An 18,682-nucleotide genomic window follows, 5' to 3' on the forward strand; every position below is an offset into this window, starting at 1 on the left:
TTCATTCAGGTAAGGGAGAGATGTTTGCCTCTGCTGAGGGAGTCCCAGTCTCTTTTACCTCAACTGGAAGAAATGGAGAAAAACATCACAGGCTTCTACCAGGCTCTGGAGAAGGCCAGTCATATCACCAGCACTCCCGACTCTGAGGGACCAGTAGACTTTAAACAGAAATGCCAGGTAACTAATACACATTTAATATTTTTACATTTGCAATTTTTTGAAGAACCACATTTTTGACTGAAACGCATAACCTCAAGATATGAATGAATGACTAATGACTAACCCTGCTTGTCATTGAATACTGCAGGAACTGGCGACCTTCACACATAGCTGTAAGAAGTGCTTGACAGTGATAGAGAGAAACCACCAGACCATCCAGAAAATAATGAACAGCAGTAAAACCCTCGAGCACATGGACATGAGCCTCCTGCAGAAAAGAGTAGCAGACCTGCAGGCTTCCTCTCAGGTAAAAAAAACCCTCAAGGCCTATTTCTGTTCTGTTTGGCTTTTAGATTTGTGTTAGCTCTTATACATTTTTATTTTTTTTTTTCATTTGTGTAGGCCATGATTAAGGAGTCTACAGAGTGGCGGAAGCATGTGGAGGCAAACAGCAGCCTCATGAAGAGGTTTGATGAGTCACGGATGGAGCTGGAGAAGGTTCTTAAAATGGCACAGAGCTGTCTGACAGAAAGAGGCAACCCAGAGGAGCTGCTCAAAAAACACACAGTAAGAACACTTCTGTATAAGTGACTCTGAAATCTGTGCAAGACGCAAAACAGAACAGTTTCAAACGTCCTCATTTCTCTGTTGACAAGATGTAGTCTTAAAAATGGGACACATGATGATGATGAGGTCCTGATATTTTTTGCAGGAGTTCTTTGGTCAACTGGACCAACGGGTTCTGAATGCCTTCCTGAAAGCTTGTGATGAGCTGACGGACATTTTACCAGAGCAGGAGCAGCAGTCGCTACAGGAAACTGTCAGGAAGCTGCACAAACACTGGAAGGTCAGAAGCTGGAACACTGTCGTTTTTCAAATGCTAAGATGCAGCTCAGTCATACTTAAATAAAATACCATGCTAAAACATTACTTTGGTAAAAAGTCACGCATACAATTGGAATAAAGTATCAGATATTGAATGTCTTTAAGTATCAAAAGTATTGCAACACTAATATGGTAGAATTCAGAATCATAAATAAGTGATGTAAATGGTGTAATAATCATTATTTATCACACCACCATAAACCTTAAAAAGAGTTAACAGTGAAATGAATTAACATTACAAACCTCAAATCATGATTATCAATAATCAACTTTGCTTGAAAGAAACTCACAAACTGCTCTGAATCTGGCCTCACTGTTGTCTTATTTCTCATATACCAGGACATTCAGACAGATGCCCCCTTTCACCTTCTGCATCTTAAAGTGGAGGTGGAGAGGAGCAAGCTGACGGTGTTGCTGCAGGAGTGCCAGGCGGAGGTGACCAGGGAGAACCGCCACCTGGCCAACATGGGGAGCGAGAGGCTCATCAAGGAGCACAGGGTGAGGACAGAGTGGCTGGCCGGCTGGCTGAGTTTCATGTATTGATTCACACAGTTTGAAATAATTCAATGCAAATTCACTGCTGTGTCGAGGCGTCGGAAGATTAACTCGGCCCAAAAGAACTGCGGCTCCTCCAGTGTCAAGAAACTGTATTTAAAGGACTAGCACGGAAGTAAAACCCCTGCTATCCATTATGGAGGGTGTTGACTTTTCACACAAGTACTTGTGTTTTTCTTTACTTTAGGCCTTCTTCAGGGAAAAGGGCCCACAGTCCATCTGTGAAAAAAGGCTGCAGCTGATGGAGGAACTTTGTCAAAAGCTCCCTGAGGGTGACCCCGTCCACCAGACCCTGGAAACAGCAAGAAAAGACTTCGCGGAGGTCCAGGAAGAGATCGATAACACCCATCAGAAGCTAATGCAGCACCCAGATAAATGGAAGGACTACAACGCAAGGTGCAATAACGTCTTATTTTTGAAGGATGTGTTCTTCATTAACCAGGCAGCATCCTGCGTTGATTACATACCTAAAGAAATCAATTGAATTCTTTCACGAGTTGAGGCAAGAGAGGATTTGCAAAGCGTATTGTTCCGATAGTTACAAAATGTAAAGTTTATTCAGCGTTACCGATAAGGCGCAGTTTCTTCATTGTCAACAGATGCAGCCAGAACAGAAATGTTCTTGTACAAGCACTTATTCATAAAATCCTAAAGTTAAAATTAGATTTCCCTTCATGGTGTGAAACAGGTACGCTGAGCTCTCCTGCTGGCTTATATCTAAAGAAAGCCAACTGAGGCTGCTGAGGAACCGAGCCAATGACCCCCGAAAATATGGCCAGGTGAAGACTACCATCATGGTGAGTCCAAACACCCCACAGTCAGACTATTCTCTGACGGTCCCCTCCTTGCCTTCTCTGGGATGTGTCACTTGTGATGTGCTAATGACTCTTCAGTGTCACTGCTGAGAAGACAAGTCTGTAAAAAAAAACATTGTGTAAGGTGACTCCTCTCACCACATGTGCTGTATCACTGTCTCTTGTTGTGTGCAGGAGCTGAGGAATGATGCGGAGCTTCAGGAGGGGAATCTCGGCTGGCTGAAAGCCCGAATGGCCGCACTTATCGAGATCTGTGCTGACAGCGATGGCCAGAGGCAAGGAAGTGCATTGAGCAAGCTCTCCACTGATTTTAAAGGTCTTCTTGCTTCTCTCTCAGAGGTAGGTGAAGCTTTCAATGTTTTAGGTGCCAGGCACACATCAGACATCATATCTCTTCTGGGAATCGACAGTATACTGCTTATAAATGCAGACGTTATCAAAGGGACCTACATTTTCATTTCGAGGTGAGGTATAAGAGTTATTATTTTTTATTGTTATTTATCTTTCAGGCTGAGAAGATGGTTCTGGCTGTGGGGGACTGTGTGCAGTTCAGAGAAGAGGTACAGACCACGTTGGAGGATCTCGTCCAGGGCCAGAAAGAGGCTCAGGCTGAAGTCACCAAAATACTGGACTGTCCAACTGTTAGAGAAGCCCAGCAACTGCTTCTCATTCACCAGGTACTGTTGGATATTCACAAAAAAATTATATGATAGAAAAAATTAATGACTTAACTTTTTAGATTAACACTCTGTTTCCCGTAGCAACTGTTAAAACGGCTGAAGCTGAAGAGAAAGGATGTCCAGCAGCTGATCACCAGAGGTCAGCAGCTCCAGGCTGAGGAGGGTCTTGGAGAGACTCTGCAGCAGGACCTGCAGAGTTTAGAGAACACTGTCAGCAAAATGGAGCAGAATATGGATTCACAGGAGCAAAGCCTTGAGGTGAGCAGTGGTACTAGCTCAGTGAGTCAGGAAACATTTGGTCGGTTGTGCAAGTGGATAGCATATCACAGTCTCTGTCTGAAGTGGATAACCAATTTCTTTTTGCAGCTGCCTTCACAGATGGAAAAAAATACTTTGATAAAAGATCTTGGCAAAACTTTCTTTTTTACCTGGAAAAACATTTTGTTCCCCTGGATCATCAGAATTATTTTCTTGCTTGCCTCTCAGGGATTTTATACTTTGAATTGACTGACTGACTTGTTTGTCTTCTATTTTTCTATCTTCCAAAATCTCTGTGTAATTAGTGTGAAATGAAGATATTGTGTCTGTCAATCACTGTCAGCCTCTAAGCTGAATCTTGACAGCATGAAGACTGTCCTCATCCACTAAATATAGAAACAGCGTCTGTCCTTTCTTCTGACGGCTGATATTATGTTAGTTAAGTGTAATAAATTGATTCTGACAATAGATACTATTTCACTTCTGCTATTATATGCATCTGTAGTTATGTAGTTGTTTGTGGAGTTTAGTCATGTATTTTTGTTATAAAGTTCTGATTGCCACTTAAAGTAAAAACAATTAAAGTAAGTAAAGTAAAGTAAACCCTGACGGATGTTCCTAATGTTCTGTGGATGGAAAAGAGTTCCACCAAGGGAAGGAGGCGAGGGATTCCTGTTGATGCAGTAGGTGTCGGAGCTGCAGCATTTGTGGAAAATTGTCCTGAATGGAGGGTAGAGAGGTCTGATTGATGTTTTCTGTTTGAAGGACTTTTGCCCTCTGAGGCTTTACTGTTCCTTTTCGAAGATAGCGAGGCAGCCAGTCAGTCATCACACCCTTGGGGCTTTTACAGAACACATACAGGGATGGAGGAAGGAGCCTTGAAATGGAAACTTTGCTGTGCTGTATTCTGATGCTCTATGGATCACAGTGAAAGATTCTCAGCGGGGTGCACATCAATAAATCTGATGTTTCTGACGCTGCGGCAGAACCTCTGCTGCAGCACCAGTGGGGCGAGGTGCCTGCAGACTGTAAGCTGTGCTACCTCTTGTCATTATGCTGACTCATCACAACTGCTGATAGAGCCAAACATGGTGGTGTCGTCTGCATACTTAATGAAGTGGTTGGAGCTGGATTGACAGCACATGTATCATGTGTCAGTGTGTGTGCTTTTAGTGGTGAACTTGATCTGTGATTAGTAAGTAATTATATTTGTAACATTTTACTATTTTTGTTTTGCAAAAGCATTCATTGTCACATTCATCACTTTACATAGTAATCAAATTAGTGCAAATTAATTCACATAGCATTGTGCAGACTTACAACAGACCATTTTATAATCTATTTTAAGGTCTAAATCGAATTTTACGCTAAGATGTCTGGCCAAGGACTTTAATTTGGCGGCCAGTGGACCAAGTAGGAGGTTGTTATCGAACTGTGCCATATTGAGTTGATTTGATATCAATGATTTCTTGGCATTGTCATCCTCAGGTCACACTGGCAGCCTGGCAGGAGTTTGACAGCCAGCAGGAGGCAGTGCACGAGTTTGTTAACAAGGCACGCTCATCGATGGACAGAGACTTGAACTTCAGCAGCCCAGAGAGCCTCGCTGTTGAACTCGACCAGGCCAGAGTGAGTGAAGTGTTCTTTGGTTTATTCTTGACATTTTTACTATTGGATATATGTTAGCTAAATGGAGAATAAAACCAATATTGTTTACTTTGTAAATAGGTGTTGCTGAAGCAGTGTGAAGCAGAGGCCTCACACATGAACACTTTGCTGAAGAGAGCAACAGAAATCCAGCTCGGTCCAAAGAACAAGACTCTGCTTTTAAAACAAGCTCGTTCCCTCAGTGAGCAAGTGGACAAAGTCGAGACTGGACTAAAGAAAGAGTAAGAGGATGTACTCAAAATACATAATGATGCCACATGAATGAGGTCAATTAAATACACTCTCTGTAGTAACCCCAGTTATCTGGTACTCTGGATCTTACATGATTGTCAAGGTTTATTTACTATTCCTGAGCCAATTTATAATTCATGCTCTTGTGTTTCAGTGTCAAGACTTTGGAAGACATGACAAGTCAGTGGGATAAGTTTGGAGCTGGATTCGAAGCCTTTTCCTTGTGGATATCTGACAAGGAAAAGCAGCTAGAGGCACTCAAATCCTCTACGTTACCACTTGAGCAACAGATCAACACAGTGAAGGTACAGTGTGGTGTATGATAAAGCAGCAATCTTAGCAGTCAGCAAAGCTGTCTTAAGATGTTAGAATGCAACAATGCAGGCCTCCTTTTCCTGTAGTGCTGACAGGCTGTCTCTGTTTTGTCTCCGTCCTCTGTCTTCATCACAAATGGAAAGCAGTAACTGTTCATGAAGTCTGTGGTTTGTGTTTGACTAAGCGGTTTCAGTACTGACAACCTCAAGCTGTCACAATATGCTAGTGAAACAAAACATATGAACGACAACAACATTTACAGTGAACAGTAACCAGTACAAGCTACTTCTTTGTCACCTGTGGAGAAAGTCCCCAGACTCTCATAGGAAAATTGCAAAATGTTGTGAGTTCTTAAGTTTATTTTTTTGGATTAAGCAAATGTTATAAGTATCAAGTTCTTTATTTTTGTTATAAACATTTTGTTCATTTGTTCCATCAGTGTTTATCTGCATAGAGAAAAGGGGAGTAAGATTCAAATTAAGATTAAAGTTGTTACTCAACTTGCTTGTCGAGAGACATGTTAATGGAAAGTGTGAGGTGACAGACTTGGACGTTTCCACTTCTGATCAGATCATCAGTCTTGATAAGTGATTATCTCAGTCTTCTTGTTTTTTTTATTGTTTTGCATCCAGGTTGTTCATGCAGAACTTCAGGAGCGGGCTGAGGTTCCTTCTCAGCTGGAGGCCGATTCCCAGGCGCTGGCCCAGTTCGTATCCTCAGGGGAAGCAGCTCGCATTAAGGCCCGTCTGACCCAAATTGGCAGGTACTGGGAGGAGCTAAAGGAGAGCATACAGCAGCTTGATGGACAGCTGGAGGAAAGCTCCTCTCACCAGCAGAAGTTCAAAAGTAGCCTCGATGAGGTAAATAGAGTTATTACTTAAGATATCAGGACAGTTTACAGAGTGGAGAGTTCAGTTTTGATCTGTTTTCTCTCCTAGGTACAAGCATCTCTCAGTGAGCTGCACACAAAACTGGAGCATCCTATCAAATCCTGCACCTCCTCATCAGAGACCTACAAAGCTCTTCAAAACCACATGGTGTGTTCACTTTTGATGAAAAAAAAAATACCTGAAAGGAAACAATTTTTTTCATTCATACATCTCTAATTTAAAAAAACTAAACATGCCAACAATATTTGAAAATGAATTGCAAAGCTTAACGCAGTGCCAGCCGTTTGTTACTGTGCATGTCTTCAAGCTGACAGGTAATGCTGTGTGAGTCACTGTCTTGTGTTGGTGTCCCCCAGGACGTCTGTCAGCATCTGGAAAAGCTGAAGGGAACCTTGCTGTCTCTGTCAGCTGGTGCCCGAAGACTCAGTGACAAAGAGCAAGCTGAGAGGACTGTGACAGCACTAAACACCAGTTATGAGCAATATACACAGGAGGCAAAGGACAAACAGAGCTCTCTGGAAAACCTGCTTTCTCTTTGGCAAAAGTAAGAACTATTAAACAGACCATTCATTTTATGATTGAAAGCAAAGTTAATAGGACAGATACACACAATAAGAAGCGTTGTTAGTTAATACATTTCTCCATATGCAGCCAACATTGTGACTTTGTATTATATCCATTTTTTTCTCTTTGAGACAAGTGTGTCTATCGGTGTGTTTCAGGTATGAGAAACAGCATTCAAACTTTGTTTCCTGCTTGGAGAGGAGTGAATCTGCCTCCAAACCGGAGAGTCAGTTTTTGTCAGCTGATAAATCCAAGCTCCGCACAGAGATACAAGATTTGCAGGTACAGTACATGTGCACATAGTTCTCTGTAACACATTTAAAATCAAGTTTTACCTTAAAAATTATTTGGAAATATTTGAATAACTTAGTAATGAAATGGTAAAAATGCATGGAACTTACTTTAGAGCAGATATCTAAAATTTGAACAGAGTTTTGCCCCCACAACATGAACAAAAGGCAGATACACAAATACATATTTATACCACTCAAACTTTAAAAAAGAACATATTTTAAGATTGTGAGAAAAGTATGTGTTCCTCGCAGGCCTTACACTCTGAGGTCCAGTCCCTTGAGCCTTCTCATGCTGAATTGGCATCTTTGGTGACATCCCTGTGCCCGACTGCACCAGAAGACAGGGTGAGGCAGCTGAAAGATGAGCTGGAGACCCTGCGACAGAGACTGAATGTTCAAAATGAAGTCATTCCTCACAGGTAAGATAATCTAAGTCAAATTTAAACATACACATGACATGCTGTGTCTGAGGAAGGAAGATCAGCGTGATTACACCAGTTTCACAAACCTAAGTATTTGCAGGTGTCCCAGTGGCGGTTAGCAAACACAAGTGTATTCACATGAAAGATATGAATGTATTCATCAGTGTGTAAAGAGCAGGATATTAAATATAAGATAGGACTGTTCATCACAGGTGGAAATGGTTGTGACACCTGCAAAATGCAATTAGACTCAGCATGTCAGTACGTGAGGATCATGAATTAACACGTTATGTTATATATCCTTACATGTCTTATATGTAACTTTTAATACACATAATATACAGTAGAAATGCTAGTTAAAGCAGGTCCATTCTTTACTGATTTTACTCATCGTGCTACCATTTTGTCCCCCAGAATCAAAGAGCTTCAGAACCACCTCTCTCTGGTGGAGCAGTTTGACCAAGCACTGCTCAAATTCTCCCAGTGGAGTGAGACCATGCTCTCAAATCTGCACTCAGCCTCTCAAGTCAACATTAGCAACCTTCAGTCTGCCACCGCACAAGTAAAGGTAAGAGCCACACAACCCACAAGATGTTTCTCCTTTCAGAGCCACTTAGTCAGTTTGCAAACAAATAGAATAATGTGTCAGAGCAGCACCTGATCCTCTATCAATTGCCTTTGACAGGAGACCCAGGTGGCCTTACAGAAGCAGTCCAGTGTGAGACAGAGCTTGGAGCAGCAGACTGAGAAGCTCTGTCAGTTCTGTGAGCCCAGTGATGCACATCTCCTCCGCAGCAGAGCAGACAGCTGTTTGCAGCCCCACCTGGAGGCCCAGCACATCGCGGAGCTCCAGTTAGAGTGCCTTGAAAGGCTTGAGGCTTTCCTACAGACCCACGGTGTGGCTGCAGGGGTGTTGCGGGGTCTGAAGCAGACTGTGGAGAGTGCTGGGAGCTGGGACCGTGGAAAAGTAGAGGAGCTGCAGCAGGAACTGGCCACAATTATCCCAGACATCAATCAGCTCGAGACTCTAGCTGTCAATCTAGACAGCAGTCTTTGCAAAAGCCATCTACACATTGGTGCAGATGAGGGTTCCCGTAAGTCATGCCGCATGCTGGCTGATTCACTGAGTGCTGAGCTGGACGCTGTGAGGAACTTGCTTGGTACCAAGCAGAGTGAAGCAGAAGCCCTGGGGGCTCTGTGGACCTCATTTAGACAGCGGAAAGAGCAGCTGCTCAAAGCTGTGGAGGACATTGAAGAAAAAGCCGACCACCAGAGCTTCAAAGAGCCTAGCCTGCATGCACTACAGCAGAGGTAGATAGTGTAGTCAGAGCAATATCTATTTGTAAATAAATGGTATGATTCAAAACTGGAATAAATGGAACTATTTATACTTTGAGAACATGTGCAGCAATAACATATGAACTCCTCTGTTTGTCAGGCTTAGGTTCTTTAATCAGATGGAGGATGAGCTACAGTCACACCAGCATGAGGAGCAGTGGCTGAGGGACAAGGGCAACCAGCTGGCCCAGAGAGATGCTGAGCTGGCTGGAGAGGTGCTGAGGGAAATCAGTCTGCTGGAGACCACATGGGAGGACACCAAGAAGCTCATTACAGAGAGGTACTAAAGGAGCGGAAAGGGTTTTTCATGCTACTGAGTCAGGGAATGTTGAGTTTTATAAGAGGTGCACGGTAAAAGCTAAAGACAATACTGAAAACAATAGCTGCTATTCAGTAATGAGATACAGTATAACACTCCACAAAAACAGGGAGAAAGAGCTGATGTGGAGGTGGTATTTCTCTTTTTTTAAAAATATTTTTTAACCTTTGTTGCAGATGTAGATGAGTCAAGAACCAGCTTTTAAAGATTTTAACTCCCTGTTGTCATTTATAATAATTAAAGGATTATGAAACAGAGTTTCAAGAAAAACATTTATACACTGACCTCTTACCAATGACTGTCCACATTAACATATGAAAAAAACACATATTTATTTGAGTTTTTGTCAAGTTTGTTGCACTTGTGTCTCTATGGAAAAAATGGTGTCAATCTGAAATCTCACTGCACTTCGGGGAAGTGACATGTAATCTGCAAATAGCTAAAAAAAAAGACTTTTCTGCTAGTTCGTGTTTTATTTTCACCTTTATATCCTCTAGTGTGGAGTTTATTGAATGTTTTTTGTGTTTTTCTCTTGTGCATTTAATGATCTGTCTTTCTTTGACAGACAGGAGCAGTGCAATGTCCTTGTTGAGCTAATGAGAGAATACCAAACCCTGAAAACCTCCATCAGCAGCATTATTGAGAGCACCGAGCCTCTGGTGGACATAAGCTCTGTTTTGAAGGACCATGAGGAAACAAGGAGGTCACTGACAAAGGTCAGCTAAATCTTTTATGTAATCTTTTTTGGAATCTGCCTCATCTCACTTATATGTTATTAAACTCTTTCACAAATCCAGAAAACAGTAGGTCTGGGTTTCACTTGTATCCCCGTTCATCAAAATGATATTTTTGCTGTCTCCATTTGTAGCACGAGGCAGTGAAGATCGAGATGGCCAGCAAGCAACATGAATTGGACCAGTTTTCCAGTAAAGGGAAGCAACTGGTGATTGAGCTGAAGAAAATCCCCGACTGTGATGCTCAACTGCTGAAAAATGACATGGAGTCACTTGTTGATCAGTGGCTGGATGTAAGTTCAACTGAGCTGTTGTGTCAATAATGTGCTTATAAAAGTTCTGAAAAACAATGGAGGCAGAGAGTAATAAGCTGAGTAAGGCTTCTGCAAATGCCAGATAAAAGTGCCAGAAACACTGTAGGCACTCAGTGTTTCTGTCTGATTTGATCCACGTCCTAGGTGTCTGAGAAGATTGATGACAACATTGATCGCCTGAACCAGAGTTTGACACTGTGGGAAGACGTGCGAAAAATCAACGAGGACATTGAGAGTTGGACAAGCAGCTGTGTGATCGAACTAAATGAGAGCCTGAACAACCTCAATGACAGTCAGAAGGTGTCGGGAAGGCTCTCTAAGCTACAGGTAAGATGTCGCGATGATGTCATAGTAAATAGTACTGTAATTGTATCTCAAAACAAAACAAAGCAACAGAGAATGTATGTACTATATGCGCTTCTCATTTTATACATCCACAGGCAGAAATGGTCGAGAAGGAGCAGAAACTTGAAACTCTGCAGGGCAAAGTATCAGAACTGAAAACATGCAGTCAAAGTCAAGAGACACCTGCTAAACTACAGGTACAAAAGATGATTATCATCGTGTATTGTGTTTTTCTGTGGTTACACTGTATTTCACAATACCTTCTACTACCGTCAGGCGCTGGAGAATGACCTTCGTAAAAAGATCAGCACAGTACAGAAGCTCCATGAGCAGGCCAGGGGAAACCTCATGGACTTCACTTTCCAGAGGAAACAGCTGGAAGACTACATCTCACAAATGTCTGCATGGCTCAAAAGTATGGAGGATTCCCTCGTTTCTTCTCCTACAGGATCAGATCCCGAGGACATCTGCAGAGTAAAGGTGCGGTCCAAACAACAATAACTTATACAACTCTTGCCACTGTAACTGTTTTTTTAGTTGTTGAAGTTATAGATAGGGAACCTTACTTCTTCTTATAGAAGACAGAGATGAGAATGTTAGCAAGCTGATAAACTAATCACCATTGTTGAACATGTTTTGAAGGACCTCCAGAAAGAGCTGCAAAATCAGCAGGGGAGTATTGACTCCACCAGGGAGAGCCTCAACACCTTATGTAGAAAATATCCGTCTGAGGAGCTGGCTGGTTTGGGTTCAGCTCTCACTGACCTCATCAAGACTTACGAGTCTGTGAACCAGCTTTCTGCCAAGACGCTGGTGTCACTGCAGAACTGTCTTCAGCAGCAGTTCAATGGTGAGATTTTAGAAAAAAAAAAGTCTGGTTGAAATGTGTAATTTTTATCTTGAGTTGTCCCTCAATGTGGTAATTAATTCTCTTTTTTCTCCTGCCTCCTCAGATCTGGTTCAGGAGTTTCATCGTTGGCTTTCAGAGCAGAGGGAGATAGTGAAAGAATGCTCTGACAGATCTGGAGACACTCAAATTGTGGAACGAAAACTACAGAAACTAAAGGTAAAACTGAAGCGCTGGAATCACTAAATCATAGTCTTTGATCAGGCTGAAGGTAGAATTTGGAACATGCTCTTATCTCAAACTGGCGAGATGAAAGAATAAGCAAAACTGTGAATTTGTCAGGGTGCCATGGATCGTGTGGAGGAGGGTGAGGTACGTCTCACTCAAGTCTGTGAGGAGGGAGAGAAGCTCCTGCTTCATCTTCCCAAAGCCAGCGCTGGGCAAGTCCAGCAGCACCTGTCCTCCATCCAGCAGGACTGGGACAGCTTTGTGGAGCAGTGCAGACAGAACCAACAGATTCTGGAAGACAGTGCATCCCTCATGAAAGGGTAAGAGAGACACACAAACAAACTAGATCTGTAAAGGACTTTGTAAGTTTGCAATTTAGTAATTGGTGCATTGTAAATCCCTTATAGTTTTGAGGGCCGCCTTAAGAAGCTCAGATGGTGGTTGGAGCACATGGAAAAGAGGATGGCCACAGATCTGCTGGAAGCTAATCAGCGTGGTCCTAAGAAGGCTGTCCTCGAGCAAGTGGAGGAATATCAGCAGGAAGTGCTCAAAGAAAGGTCTGTGTATTTACTATGAAAGTAAATGATTTTTATTTGTCTCCAAATTACCTTGATGTCCTGATGTTTTTTTGCAATTTTAAATATCTTTCTTCCTTCTTTGCAGAGACTCATTTGAGCGCTTAGGTCAAGAGGGCCAGGCGTTGAATGAAGGTGGGCGAGGTGATGGAAGTGAGACGAGAGTGTCGGCTCAGCTGCAGTCACAGCACCAGGCCTTGCTGAGACGTGTGAGAGAGAGACTGCGCAGCTGCCAGCTCACTTTACAGGAGCAACAGGCCTTTGAAGAGACTCTGCAGACTACCTGGACCTGGCTTAACGGAGTCCAGGAGCGCCTGGCATCACTCAACAGTACAGTCGGCAATAAAGAGACTCTGGAGAAAAGACTTGGTCTCGTACAGGTCAGTGAATGTTTTTTGGACACATTTAAAATCATAGAAAGTACTTTATAATTTTACCATAGTTCATTCATGCTGTTTTGTATTTATACAGGATATACTGCTAATGAAGGGAGAAGGTGAGGTGAAGCTCAACATGACTGTCGGAAAGGGAGAACAGGTCCTGAAGCACAACAGAATGGAGGGGCAGGAGGTTATTTGTTCACAGCTACAGAGCCTAAAGGATGCCTGGGCAAATATGTTGATGACATCCATGAGCTGCCACAGGTAAACTTCCCACTGACACTATAGTTCATATCAAAGCTAAATGCACTTCTTCATTTCTTATTGCGTGTGATCGTTTCCCACAGTCGTCTGGAGTGGACAGTGGCCCAGTGGACCAGCTTCCAAGAAAGTAAAAGCCAACTGCAGCAGTGGATGGAGTCAGTGGAGCAGGAGTTGGGCATGACTCTGCCTACGCAGCCAGGCCTCAAAGAGAAGTCCGCTTTGCTGGAGCGCCTCAGGGCCATCCAGGCTGACGTGGACGCTCATGCAGCTGCACTTTCACGCTTGACGGACAAAGCAGTGGAGATGCACGAAAAAACTGGGGACCAGACCTTTGGACCAGAGTCGAGGGCGGAGCTCAATGCACACTTTGCTGACATCTCAGCTGTTGTCAAGGTGATCTAAATGCATGCTAGTTTAAACAGTACTTGCAAATCACTGTTGTATATTAGAAGATTCATTCCAAAGAAACAGGGTGCGCTACAGAGATTGGCTGAAACAGGTTGATACATATCTTGTAGTTGGTGTTCACATTGTCTTTTTTTTACCTCAAAGGGTAAAGTGCAGTCCATGCAAAGCATTGTGTCTGAGCATGAGCAGTACCTCGATGCTCTGAGAGACTTCAACGACTGGCTGATTTCAGCAAAAGAAGAACTCCAGCGCTGGTCAGACCTGTCAGGAGACTCAGTCTCCATTAAAAGAAAGCTCTCCAAGGTCCAGGTGAGGAACTTCAACTGTTTGTGTGATACCAAGCAGCCTAATCCAAGATTTGTCAGAAGAGTTATCTGACAAGTAACCAATATATGTTTTTTACGTAAGAAAGGTGACAGTTGTGGTTTCTTTTGCCCTTTCCAGGAATTGCTTGACTCTAAGCAGCGAGGCAGAGAGAGGCTGAGCCGGGTTCAAAGAAGTGGGGCGGTGGCGAGAGATCACACTGGCTCAGGGGGCTACGAGTCTATGGAGCGAGAGGAGGCAGCCCTCCTATCATCATGGGAACAATGGGAACGTGGAGCACTGCAGACACGGGCTAGTCTTGAGACCGCGCTATCCCAGATAGCCAGCTCTGAACAAGAGTTCAGTAGCCGTTCAGCACAGCTGGAGCAGGACCTGCGGGACTTCAACCGTCAGCTACAGGACTGTCGTCAGCGGTTGTCTCAAGCAGGGGGGAAAAACGATGGAGAGGAGGCGGTCAAAGGCTGGCAGATCGCAAAGGTGGGTCTCGGCTTAGGTTAGCTCCAATCATAAGCCACTGTCAGTGGGAAACAAGCAATATGAGATGCCAATGGTAATGAATTTTGTGGCTGTTTTCCACACAGGACACTTTGGAGGAGCTTGTCAAAGCTGAGCCGATGTCTGATAGTCTGAAGACTCAACTCAACGATCTGTGTCGATTCTCCAGAGACATGGGCACTCAGTCTGAGAGAGTGTCTGCTCTCATTAAAGATTACAACAGGTAAGGAAGAAAGTCAGATTCTCTGATTCCAACATGTTAAATGTGAATATCTTTACCATTTTCTAGACCAAACAATTAATCAAGATAGAAATTGACTGTGTTTTTATTTTTTTGTCCAGTTCAATTACATACAGTGTATAGAGAAAACATTTTAGAAACACATGACAATATAATTCAGTTTCGTACAACAAAACATACACATACACAAGCTTAAATGCCTCCTTAATGGTCAAACAAGTCTGAGACAGAACAATCTATCTATGAATCCATGGATTTACAAATGATTATACATATTTGATGTAGAGTAAAATTTGTTGATTTTTCCTTCCTGACTTGTCTCTAGTCTGAGTCTCCAAGCATCCAGGGAGTGCCAGAGTAAAGAGAAGCTGCTTGAACAAGGCTTTCGTTCAGCCTTCAGAGAGTTCCAGCAGTGGTTGGTCAACACCAAGATCAACACGGCCAAGTGCTTCGACGCTCCTCAAAATCTCAATGAGGCCTCGTCTAGCTTGCAGAAGATTCAGGTACAGCTCAGAAAATCTACTATGATGGAACATTTAGGCACGTACACTACAGGCTTGAGTTATCGTCTCATCTCTTCTTCTCTCGTCAGGAGTTTCTTAGTGATAGAGAACAAGGACAGTCAAAGCTGAGCGGTGTGGTCATGAATGGTGAGCTCATCTCCAGTATCGCAGCTAAAGACAAAGTTGATGCAGTTCGGGTGAAAATGAACACTGCCAGAGAGGACTGGAAGAATATGATGTCCAGCCTGCACAACAGAGAGACAAGTCTACAAGTAAGCACCTGAACATCTGTTGTCACAGATCAGAGTCTGTTATTGAAAAGTGTATTGACACCTTTCAAGTCATGACGCCAGAGGAAGGGGCGACTTCACAACCTAAAAAAACTTGAATGTGTAAAATGTTCTCTATGTCAACGGGGACATCTAATCAGTTTCCCTATTTCATATATCATGATGTTGTTATATATTGTGTGTTTTAGAACCTTTTGTCCCAGATGAAAGATTTTGAGGCGAGTGCTGAGCCTCTTCAGGAGTGTCTGAACGTCACAGAGCTGGCTGTTCAGGAGAGCAGCACACGGCTTCATGATCTCACAGCCAAGAAGCAAGAGCTTCACAAGCTACAGGTACTAAAATCCATCCGTGATGTTCAACACAACCCATGCTCAACTGCAACCACCACTCAGTGCTCAAGGCTATTCTTGTCATTTGCAGACACTCACCATTCAAGCTATGTTACTGTGTTTTAGCATTGCTGTTAATCTTTCTGCTTGTGCTAACTGCCAGTCGCCTACTTGATGGAATACTGCCATATTTCTGCTCTTCTTTGCTAGTCTCACATGTCCTCATAACAGTGTCTATCATAAAGATTAATACTTGGCTCATTTACAGAGGAAATGCTTTGAGAATCTATTAGTTGGTTAAAAGCTTCTATCAGCCATTGTCAGACACCTTGGTCGCACGTCATGACCACCAAGAGCTTTACCACCAGCCAACATCGGCCAAAATATCTCATCTGCTTTTCTTTTTGCCATGTTGCCATCTCTAACCCCTCAGCCTGTCTGAATTTAACTGTCTTTTATCTGTATGTCAGCTTGCATGCCCCTTTGATAACCTGCTTGTGCTCTTCCAGTCTGTGCTTGAAGAATTAGCCTCTCACAAGATTCAGCTGAACAGGCTGAAAGAGAAGGCCCAGCTGCTGTGGGATGAACACGCGGCCGGCAAGGGTTTTGTGCACCGTGTCTCGCAGCTCTCTGCTCAGTACCTAGCTTTAACCAACCTGACCAAGGTACAGTAATGCCTACCAAACTGCCTGTGCACTGGGGCTTTTCTGGGGGTAGAGCTGGAGAGGAGGCAGAAGCACTAGACTGGATCGAGCTCAGACTTAACGTTATTTTACAGATGTTGAACAGTGAAGGTACTAACTCACCATGATTAAACACTAAATTCTTTCTTTTGTTACTGTAAGTCTTATATGTTTATTATACAAGCTTGTTTACTGTATCTCCTATGTACTAAACTTTTTAAGAATCTGCATGAAATTATCAGTTTAAGCTACTTTAAATTAACTTCACAAAAACCTTGAATGGTAACATCCCGGTTGGTGGTTCTGCAGGAGAAGGCATCACGGATTGACCGGATAGTCACTGAGCACCAGCTTTTCTCCCAAGGGCTGAAGGAGCTGCAGAACTGGGTGGTTGACACCAGCCACATGCTGCAGACTTACTGCGCCCCAACTGCTGACAAAAACGTTCTTGATAGCAGGATGATTAAGCTGGAGGTATAAAAAATCACTGGTGTTTAAAGAATTAGTTTGAATACCAATTATCATAGTCTAATAAATGCACGTGTGATTTCTCCATCAGGCCTTGCTAACAGCTCGTCAGGAGAAGGAGATCCAGCTGAAGATGTTGATCACAAGAGGAGAGTCAGTTCAGAGAAACACCTCAGCTGAGGGAGTGCCTGCAGTCCAGAAACAAATTCAGGACCTGAAAGATTCCTGGGATGCCCTCCTCTCTGCCTCAATCCAATGCAAAAGGTGTGTTCTCAGGGGAAATTAACAACATCTAGTCATGTTTTTCAAACAGCATTTTGGTAGCTTCCACAAAGTTTTTTCCAAACTCAAAAGAGGAAAGTGGACACAGCATCTACCTGCCAACTGCAACTGTATTTGCCATGTAATGTTCTACACAGTCTGAGTTTACTGTACTCTTTAAAATCATTAGTCAACTGGAGGGCTCCCTGTCTCAGTGGACCAGTTACCAGGAGGATGTGCGCCAGTTTGTGGTATGGATGGAACGTGTGGAGGAGAGTCTTGACCCTACTGATAAACAGTGTCCAGAGATGAGAGACAAAACTGCAAATCTGAGCAAAGCCAAGGTTCTGCAATCTTCTCAGTCATACTGCATACTATCATGAATATTCTAATTATATATATGAAACATTTTTTTAAGTTCATATAGACTTAAGTTTAGAATACTCAGAATTTCAACGCCCCTTCTCTGTTTGTGCAGTTGCTGTATGAAGAAGTGCTCAGCCACAGCACCCTTCTGGACACCATCACTGCAAAGAGTGTCAGTATTTCTGAGAACTTTGTCACTCAGCTGGAGCTCCAAGATCTCCAAGAGCGCTACAACAATATCAAAGACAACGCCATGGTAATAAAAGAAGAATGTGCAGTTTGTCGGAGTGAATTATTAAAGTTTAATTTTGTGTAGCTATTTTAAAATAGATACCAAAGTGAACTCTAGATTCACAAATGTTACCCCTTCTTATGATGATGATCCACTGTACCTGTAATAAGCTTTATTGCCATTTTTAAAACTTTTGAGTGTAAAAAAGTGTGACATCAAATAGCTCTCACATTAAATTATAACTCAGAATCCATGCCTTCATTGCATCCTTAGAGGGCAGTGGGCAAAGCAGAGGAGCTGGTGAGATCGCACCAGGAGTATCAGAGGGGCCTCCATGCATTTGAGGACTGGCTGGAGCAAGAACAAGAGAAGCTGGGCTGCTACACCCAACTGGAGGGAGATGTTGATATGCTGGAGGAAACTCTGCAAAAGTTGCAGGTCTGTAAATGATCAGGGGGAAATTTTGAAAATAAATATAACATGAAATGTTTAATGCTATTACTACAACTGCTATTGTATTCAGTTTTTTTTGCGCTCAACCACATCTGTGTAACTACAGGAGCTGCAGCTGCACTGCACAGAGGGTCAGGCTTTGCTCAACACCCTGTTGGTCAGTCGGGAGCTGGTCATTCCCTGGGGCCTGCCTCAGATCGAAGACCGAGCACTGGAGACCATGCAGCAGGAGTGGAGGTTGTACCAGGCCCGGCTTGCCGACACTCGCGCTCAGCTGAACAGTGCGCTGGCCAAACTCCGGCAGATGGAGCAGAAGTTTCAGCGTCTTGACAGCTGGCTAAAGGGCATGGAGACCAAAGCACAACTGCGTAGCAACCGGCGGTCTGACCGTGCCACCAAAGATGCTCAACTCCAGCTGATAAAGGTTAGTGTGCTCTGCTCAAACATGCATCTGTGTGTAGTTTCAATGCTCTGTCAGTTGCTGTGACTGCATTTTAAATCAATGTGGGTCTCTTCAGTCTCATCAGAATCCAAAGAAGAATCTTGCAAC

The 18,682-nt window shown here is 43.3% G+C and overlaps 1 protein-coding gene across 11 annotated transcripts in view; it reads left to right on the top strand.

The window, feature by feature from the left end:
* The window catches only part of syne1b (spectrin repeat containing, nuclear envelope 1b), a 78,575-nt gene that overhangs the window by 23,720 nt on the left and 36,173 nt on the right, over nucleotides 1-18,682 (top strand). For 10 of the 11 annotated variants that reach the window (XM_037071057.1, XM_037071066.1, XM_037071067.1 and 7 more), the window contains 46 exons: nucleotides 10-177; nucleotides 308-466; nucleotides 562-726; nucleotides 872-1,006; nucleotides 1,384-1,542; nucleotides 1,787-1,995; nucleotides 2,288-2,396; nucleotides 2,589-2,753; nucleotides 2,924-3,091; nucleotides 3,176-3,352; nucleotides 4,841-4,981; nucleotides 5,081-5,241; nucleotides 5,406-5,556; nucleotides 6,199-6,426; nucleotides 6,505-6,603; nucleotides 6,813-7,000; nucleotides 7,179-7,302; nucleotides 7,566-7,732; nucleotides 8,150-8,303; nucleotides 8,421-9,046; nucleotides 9,174-9,353; nucleotides 9,958-10,108; nucleotides 10,261-10,419; nucleotides 10,585-10,767; nucleotides 10,881-10,982; nucleotides 11,062-11,265; nucleotides 11,428-11,635; nucleotides 11,739-11,851; nucleotides 11,975-12,180; nucleotides 12,268-12,417; nucleotides 12,524-12,815; nucleotides 12,907-13,079; nucleotides 13,163-13,472; nucleotides 13,632-13,796; nucleotides 13,932-14,288; nucleotides 14,393-14,529; nucleotides 14,873-15,050; nucleotides 15,140-15,322; nucleotides 15,529-15,672; nucleotides 16,179-16,334; nucleotides 16,662-16,826; nucleotides 16,912-17,084; nucleotides 17,272-17,425; nucleotides 17,560-17,703; nucleotides 17,953-18,117; nucleotides 18,239-18,556. In XM_037071057.1, coding sequence (XP_036926952.1) covers nucleotides 10-177; nucleotides 308-466; nucleotides 562-726; nucleotides 872-1,006; nucleotides 1,384-1,542; nucleotides 1,787-1,995; nucleotides 2,288-2,396; nucleotides 2,589-2,753; nucleotides 2,924-3,091; nucleotides 3,176-3,352; nucleotides 4,841-4,981; nucleotides 5,081-5,241; nucleotides 5,406-5,556; nucleotides 6,199-6,426; nucleotides 6,505-6,603; nucleotides 6,813-7,000; nucleotides 7,179-7,302; nucleotides 7,566-7,732; nucleotides 8,150-8,303; nucleotides 8,421-9,046; nucleotides 9,174-9,353; nucleotides 9,958-10,108; nucleotides 10,261-10,419; nucleotides 10,585-10,767; nucleotides 10,881-10,982; nucleotides 11,062-11,265; nucleotides 11,428-11,635; nucleotides 11,739-11,851; nucleotides 11,975-12,180; nucleotides 12,268-12,417; nucleotides 12,524-12,815; nucleotides 12,907-13,079; nucleotides 13,163-13,472; nucleotides 13,632-13,796; nucleotides 13,932-14,288; nucleotides 14,393-14,529; nucleotides 14,873-15,050; nucleotides 15,140-15,322; nucleotides 15,529-15,672; nucleotides 16,179-16,334; nucleotides 16,662-16,826; nucleotides 16,912-17,084; nucleotides 17,272-17,425; nucleotides 17,560-17,703; nucleotides 17,953-18,117; nucleotides 18,239-18,556 — 8,523 coding nt within the window. The remainder of the gene's footprint in view (nucleotides 1-9; nucleotides 178-307; nucleotides 467-561; nucleotides 727-871; nucleotides 1,007-1,383; nucleotides 1,543-1,786; nucleotides 1,996-2,287; nucleotides 2,397-2,588; nucleotides 2,754-2,923; nucleotides 3,092-3,175; nucleotides 3,353-4,840; nucleotides 4,982-5,080; nucleotides 5,242-5,405; nucleotides 5,557-6,198; nucleotides 6,427-6,504; nucleotides 6,604-6,812; nucleotides 7,001-7,178; nucleotides 7,303-7,565; nucleotides 7,733-8,149; nucleotides 8,304-8,420; nucleotides 9,047-9,173; nucleotides 9,354-9,957; nucleotides 10,109-10,260; nucleotides 10,420-10,584; nucleotides 10,768-10,880; nucleotides 10,983-11,061; nucleotides 11,266-11,427; nucleotides 11,636-11,738; nucleotides 11,852-11,974; nucleotides 12,181-12,267; nucleotides 12,418-12,523; nucleotides 12,816-12,906; nucleotides 13,080-13,162; nucleotides 13,473-13,631; nucleotides 13,797-13,931; nucleotides 14,289-14,392; nucleotides 14,530-14,872; nucleotides 15,051-15,139; nucleotides 15,323-15,528; nucleotides 15,673-16,178; nucleotides 16,335-16,661; nucleotides 16,827-16,911; nucleotides 17,085-17,271; nucleotides 17,426-17,559; nucleotides 17,704-17,952; nucleotides 18,118-18,238; nucleotides 18,557-18,682) is intronic. The other variant, XM_037071063.1, reaches the window with a different exon arrangement.

The sequence above is a fragment of the Acanthopagrus latus genome, chromosome 16 (genome assembly GCF_904848185.1).
Source record: "Acanthopagrus latus isolate v.2019 chromosome 16, fAcaLat1.1, whole genome shotgun sequence".
NCBI lineage: Eukaryota > Metazoa > Chordata > Actinopteri > Spariformes > Sparidae > Acanthopagrus > Acanthopagrus latus.